The following is a 6947-nucleotide window of genomic DNA, read 5'->3' on the forward strand; positions in this document are numbered from 1 at the left end:
CCTTAGCCCAAATGTCACTCTCCCTGGCCCCCCATCTAAATGAATTACTTCCAATCCCACGCTAGTCACTCCTGTGTCATTCTCTTCATAACACCTACCACCACAGTCAGAAATAGGCTTTACTTATTTTTATTGATGTGGCATCGTCTCCTCCCCTAGACTCCAACTCCAGGAAAGTTGGGACTATGTCTCGTTCACAGCTGCATCCCCTAGAATAGCATGATATAAAGAAAGTGCTCAACAACAACAAACTTTTTTTTATTGAGGTGGCTACCAACCCCATGTTAGAGATGAGAAATCTGAGGCTTAGAGAGGTTAAGCCATGGGCCAAGGTTGCAGAGGTATTAGGTGGCAGGATTTGAACCAAGGTCTCACCAGTTCTAGAGCCCATGTTCTTTCCTGGAAGAGGCTGACTTGTTCTGACGTGAATTTTCCTTCCCCCTCCCCTGTTATCAGCTGTCCATTCAATGCCACCTGTGTAGCCAACCATATGTTGGAACTCTGCGTCCTGCCATTGGCTGTCATACCCTCATCTACAGTGGGTGGGGGCCATGGCCTTGGACCATGGGAGACCTGGCCTTCCTCCACCTGTTCCAGGAATGGGGCCCAGTCCAGCCCACCACCACTGCCTTCTGCCCTATATAAAAGACCCAGGCTTTGCGTGTCTTTCTTATCATCTCAAAACTCACGATGCTCCGGCTGCTGAGTTCCCTCCTCTTTGTGGCCCTTGGTAAGAACCCAGGCTGTGCTTGTGTTGTACTGGATGGGAGCCCTTGAAATCTGCCGCCTGCCCTGGGTTTCATGAACCCAACATCTAGATCCATAGGAGGGGGCCTCAGCTTGTACCTAGGCATGATTTGGGGGGCTTTCAGCTTGGTGCTAGAGCAGGAGAATGGAGAGGAAACCACAGATGGACCAGCTCAGGAGAAAGTCTGGGGAACCCAAAGGACTATGGTGGGAGTCCTTGATGGGGGCAGTAAACAAAATCTAATGGTGAAGAGTGTGGGCTCTGTGGTTAGACTGCTTGTGTTGGACCGCTTTCTGCTCCTCTGCTTAACCTTCCAACCCTCCTCTCACACTCCCTCTACCCCTGCTCCACAGCCTGTGGTCTAGCTTTTTCCTGTTCTCTCTGCCATATTACATTCCAGCTCAGGGCCACCTCCTCCAAACAGTCTCCCTTGACGGACAGTAATGGTAACAGATAACATTTATTGAGTGCTTTCTCTATGACAGGCAGAATTTTCTTCTATTATCTCATATAATCCTCACAACAGCCCCCATGAGGTCAGTCCTATTATTATCCCCATTTTACAGATGGTGAAACTGATCCTCAGAGAAGTAAAATAGCTCACCTTAAAACGAGGGGCAGAGCTGCACTTTGAACCCAGGCAGTCTTTCTCCAAAACCACCTCACTTCATGATGATAACTATCGCTTCTTGAGAGTTCTTGGGCTCCAGACACTGCTCTAAGCGCACCAATCCCTTCAGTCCTACCATGGAAGGAGGCCACATGTTCACCTCCATCCTGGAAACCCCTGCTCTAGTCCAGATGCTCGCTGTTCATATGTGGCTACAGAGGTCCAGAGAGAGGAAGGGGTTCACATGGGGTGTCACAGCCAGTTTGTGGCACAGCTGGGACTGGGACCGGGCCTCTTCCTTACTTTTGGGGACCCTCTGGATGATTGACACCTCTACTCTCCCCTCCAGCCTCGGGGTGTGGCCGACCTTCCCACCACCCCTCTACCCGAGTCGTCAATGGTGAAGATGCGGTCCCCTACAGCTGGCCCTGGCAGGTAAGGGCAGTACCAGTGGCATTGTTTCCCACCACGGGCTCTGCACCCCATGCTCTGACTGCGAGGCATCCAGTCTTTACCCCACGGCTTTGTTTCCAGTATTCACTTCAGCTTCCAAAGGCCAGGAAACCCTTGGTCAATCTACTCCACGTGGAAGTTTTGCCCATTCAATCTGTAACCCTCACTGGGGTGTTTGCAAGTTAAAAGTGGAATCTGGGGAGAGGGCAATGTTTAACCCGAGGGTTGGTGCTTTAAGTGGAATTTCAGGCTCTATGTTTAGCGAGGGAGATTTTGGGTTTCTAGATGCCTCAACTTATATAAAAAGGCTACAAGGTATAAGAGCAATAAAGGGATGAAGGGCTTTTTAGAGGGAGGGAGGCACAGAGGGCCACACTAGTGGCTACCATATTGGACAGCCAAGTTAGAGAACATTTCCATCATCACAGAAAGTGTTATTGGATGGCACTGGTCTACAGCAGGGGTCAGCTAAATTGTTCTATGAAAGAGCAGAGAGTGAATATTTTAGCCCTTGTCGGGCATATAGTTTTATTGCAATAACTTAACTCTGCTGTTGTAGCACGAAAGCAGCCATATAATACATAAATAAATGAGTGAATATTTTCCAATAATCTTATGTACAAAAACAGGCCATGGGCCAGATTTGGCCCAAGGGCTATCGTTTGCCAATCCTTTTGGGAGCTTTTGAAAGTTGGAATGTAGGAAATGAGAAGAGAGGCAAAGGACTTGGGGAGTTGTGCCGTGGGGGGCCCAAGAGGCTATGAGAGAACTGAGATTCAGAAGAACTGGGAGCCTAATAGGACAGAGGGCCTTAGGGCTCTCAAGAGACAGAAAGTTTGGAGATATCCTAGAGGACAGAGAATGTTGAGGTCCCCAGGGAGTTCATAGAACTGGGGTTGGAAAGTCAGAATATGACTCTATCGAAAAGTGACAAGGCTACTATGAACAGCTGTGTAGGTTGGGCATTGTATATTTTTAGGGGGGGCGTCGTTCTTTTCTGCATGCATGATAGGACCTCTAGAGTTGTGCAGTGCACAACCTATACAGCCCTGGCTAGTGCCCTCACTGCGGGGTCCAAACCACTCAGGCTTCTCCCTCTCTGGCCACCAGGTTTCGCTGCAGTATGAGAAGAACGGACAGTTCCACCACACCTGTGGCGGCAGCCTCATTGACCCCGAATGGGTCATGACTGCAGGCCATTGCATCTCGTGAGTTATCTGTCTTGCCCCTGTCCCTGCATGAGACCCAGGCAGACCAGAGTGGTGGGTGACCCTGGGAGGGAGCGAGGGAGGCCACTCAGGCCTGGACTGACCTTACCCCCCCCCCCCCCCCCCGGCAGGAGCTCCCTCACCTACCAGGTGGTGTTGGGAGAGTACAACCGGGCTGAGAACGAGGGTCCTGAGCAGGTCATCCCTATCAATGCGGAGGACCTCTTTGTGCACCCCCTCTGGAACCCCAACTGTGTGGCCTGTGGGTGAGTGAACTCTAAGACCTGGGACCTCGGGGCTCCTCTGCTCATCTTTCCGTGACCCAAAGCTGATGCTGAGCAGACTCCCAGGGTCAGTGGGGCTGGGTCCGACAGCCTGTGCCTGAGTCCCACACACGGATGGGCGGAGCCAGCAGAGCCTGTAAGCACGTGTTCACCAAACCTCTCTGCCTCTGGAGGGCACAGCAGGGGCCAGGGAAGGGCAGGGACTCCCCAAAGGCTATTTGGCTAGGTGGCTTCAGAACCAGGACTCCTCTGGCACCATCTATCTTAAATCCAAGGGTTCCTCCATTCAACAGACGTTCATCCAGTGCATCCTGGGTTCCTGGCACTGTGGGCAAAAGGAAAAGCCCTGGACTGAGAGTTAGGCTCCAATACTAAGTTGCTATGTGGTCTGGGCAAGTCACTGCCCTTCTCTGGGCCTCAGTTTTACCACTTGTCAAGGGTGACCTTCTGGGCTTCCTGGTTTGTTATGAAAGTCAAGGAGGCAATCACCGGGCGAGGACACACAGTGGGGCCTCTTAAGCCCCTCAAGCATATATAAAATTGTGTGTCTGGGTGGCTTAGCTCTTTTCTGGTGAGAGGGTGAAAGAGTGCAGAGCCCCTGAAAGTGCAGCACGGGCGCGAGGGGCCATGATGACCAAGAACTTCACCTGTCCTCACGGGGCTCCTGGGGTCAGTGGACAGAATAATCAGACCCAAGTGAAATGATAGACTGAGAGCAGGGATTCTCAAAGTATGGTCCCCAGGCCAGCAGTATCAGCTTCCCCCGGGAACTAGTTAGCAATGTGAGTTCTCGGGCCCCGGCCAGACCCGCTGCGTGAGAAACTCTGAGATGGGACTCAGCAACCTGTGTTTTCATGAGCCTTCTTGGTGATTCTGCAGCTGGAGGGTGAGAACCACTGGTGTCAAAGCTGGGGACAGTTCTGAAGGCCAAGGGTCAGCCTGGGCTGAAGGGGCCGGAAGGGCTTCCTAAAGTGGCTCAGCCTTAAGAATGCATGGGATCTGGAAGGAAAAAGAGCAGCAGGGGCCGGCCCAGAGGGGAACTTTCTGGAGCAAAGATGGGAGGCTGGTTTGGTCTGGCCCGAGGACCAGGCTCCCGGTGACTATTCCCTCCTCCCCAGCAATGACATCGCCCTCATCAAGCTTTCTCGCCCTGCCGTGCTGGGAGACTCCGTCCAGCTCGCCTGCCTCCCTCCTGCCGGTGACATCCTGCCCAATGAGGCGCCCTGCTACATCAGCGGCTGGGGCCGTCTCGTTAGTAAGTGCTGATGCTTCCAGCCCGCCACAGGGACAGTGGGACAGGGCCTGAGGACCCTGTACTGCCTTCTCTCCCCACATCCTCCCACCCATGAATGTGATCAACTGAATGTTTTTTAGTGTCTCCTATGTGCCAGGTGCAGACCTCTAAAGCAGGCAGGACCATATAACCTGGTGGGAGGAGAGTCCCCATTTTCTCCATCAGAAGTGCTGTCTGCCTCACCCCCCCCACCCCATCCCACTCTGGGGCTCCCAGCCCTGATTCCCAGACCCCAGCCCAAGCCCTGTGCCTCATGAACCCCGACTCAGCGCTCTCTATTCCCGTAGCCGGTGGGCCACTCCCGGACAAGCTGCAGCAGGCCCTGCTGCCCGTCGTGGACCATGAGCGCTGTTCCAAGTGGGACTGGTGGGGCAGCTCCTTGAAGAAGACCATGGTGTGTGCTGGCGGGGACATCCGCTCCGGATGCAACGTGAGTCAGCTCTCACCCGCCCTACGTGGTGCTGGGCAGGCGGGGCCCTGGCATACCACTGCCATCTACCTGCAGGGCGGAGCAGGAATCTTGCCTGCTTGCTCCACTCAGCCTCCAGGCCAGGCAGGACTTCGAGGAAATGAGCATAGTCCAGACACACCCCCCTGAGTTGGAAGTCGAGACCTCTGGATTCTAGTCCCAGCTCACACACTGACTTGAAATGGGCAAATCACTTTCCCTCCCTGGTCCTCAGGCTTCCCCAGCAGCCCAGCAAGGGATATTGACTTTATGACCTCTAAAGTCACCTTCGAATCTGTTGACTTGAAGTTATAATTATTCCAAACTATCATTGTATTATAATTGAGTATGAACAACAATATTAATGGTTAACTGTGGTACTAATAATGAGAACTACCGTTTATTGATTGTTTCCTTTCTATGAGGCATTGTACTAAGATTATATGTCTATCATCTCATTTAATTCTCACAAGATCCCGTAAGACAGATGCTATTCCCCATCATGAATGAATACATGGCGGCTTGTTCATTCATGATGGGGAGTTCACTCATAAAGAGGCCAAGTAATATGGGTTTCTCAAAATCCCCAAAGTCAGAACGAATTCCTTAAAGCTCAGACACAGCTCAGCCCCCCCCCACCCTCTGACCATTTCAGGGTGACTCTGGAGGACCCCTCAACTGCCCCGCTGCGGACGGCTCCTGGCAGGTCCACGGTGTGACCAGCTTCGTTTCTGCCTTTGGCTGCAACACCCGCAAGAAGCCCACTGTGTTCACACGCGTCTCGGCGTTCAATGACTGGATCGAGGAGGTGAGCAGGCTGGCAAGCCAGTGGGGCCCTGGGGGCTGCTCTTCTGAGGGTGTGTGTGGGGGGGACAGGTGAGAACAGCAGACCCTGAGGAGGGGCTCCAACGACCCTAGAAGGTCAGCAGGGGAGGAGCCCTTGGGGACATTCCTGAGGGTTGGGGGTGTTTTCTGCTACATTGGGGCCCCAAGGACTTCAATGGCTTCTGGGTGGAGCTTTGAACTACTGCTGAACTTCCTATTTCAACAAGTGTTTATGAAGTGGCTCCTCTGGTCCAGAGCTTTTCTTGCCATGGAGGACAGAGCAATGTGCCGAAGGGCTGCCTCGTGGGGGACAGATAATTAAATGAGCCATAATGATGAAATGTGAGAGCTGCCATAGGGGAAGCTCAGGCCCCAGGAAGAGTGCGAGTCTCATGTGGGGATGAGTGGTCAGGGAGGGTTAATCGTGCTATAATAGCAATAGCCACTATTTACAGACTCCTTAAATATGTAGCAGGCGCAGTGATGAGCACCTTAGTTAATAGTTTAACTAAAACACACCATGAGGTAACTACTGTGATTACCCTCATTATATAGACGAGGAAACTGAGGCTCAGAGAGATCGAGTCACTCTCCCAGGGTCACACAGCTAATGAGGGGCATGGCTGGGAATTGAACCCAGTTCCACCTGGCTTCAGAACCTGTGCTCCTAACTAGACTATTCTGCATTTCCCCCCCTCTTTTTCCAGACCATGGAAAGCCACTAGGACCACAGCCTCCTTGGCAGTGTCCATCTACATTCTGCAAAAACAAAATAAAGATATCTCAGAAAATCCCTACTTGAGTCTTGCTTCCTTCTTTGACTCACCTCTTCCCCTCCAGCCTGTTCCTAAAATCGTAGACCTGAGCTGTAGAGACAAGACCAGAACCAACCCTCACGTATGAAGGTGAGGAAAACAAGGAGGCCCAGAGAGAAGAAGGGAGTTGCTACAGGGTGACCAAACATCCCAGTTTGCCTGGGATTGAGGGGGTTCCCAGGACACAGGACTTTTAGTGCTAAAACTGGGAGGGTCCCAGGAAGTTGCTCACCCTATGTTGCCACACACAATCATTGGCTTT

General features: G+C 52.4%; 1 protein-coding gene across 1 annotated transcript; it reads left to right on the forward strand.

The window, feature by feature from the left end:
- Window positions 1-658: 658 nt before the first annotated feature.
- LOC148755431 (chymotrypsin-like elastase family member 3B) lies at window positions 659-6665 on the forward strand. The gene is made up of 8 exons (XM_088790447.1): window positions 659-730; window positions 1708-1793; window positions 2922-3019; window positions 3151-3285; window positions 4422-4558; window positions 4885-5027; window positions 5701-5853; window positions 6578-6665. Exons 1-8 carry the CDS (start codon window positions 691-693, stop codon window positions 6593-6595), a joined length of 810 nt encoding a protein of 269 aa, XP_088646573.1. The 5' UTR covers window positions 659-690; the 3' UTR covers window positions 6596-6665.
- The last annotated feature ends 282 nt before the right edge of the window (window positions 6666-6947 follow it).

The sequence above is a fragment of the Rhinolophus sinicus genome, chromosome 14 (assembly GCF_057876585.1).
Source record: "Rhinolophus sinicus isolate RSI-liver-muscle chromosome 14, RSI-T2T, whole genome shotgun sequence".
Lineage (NCBI taxonomy): Eukaryota > Metazoa > Chordata > Mammalia > Chiroptera > Rhinolophidae > Rhinolophus > Rhinolophus sinicus.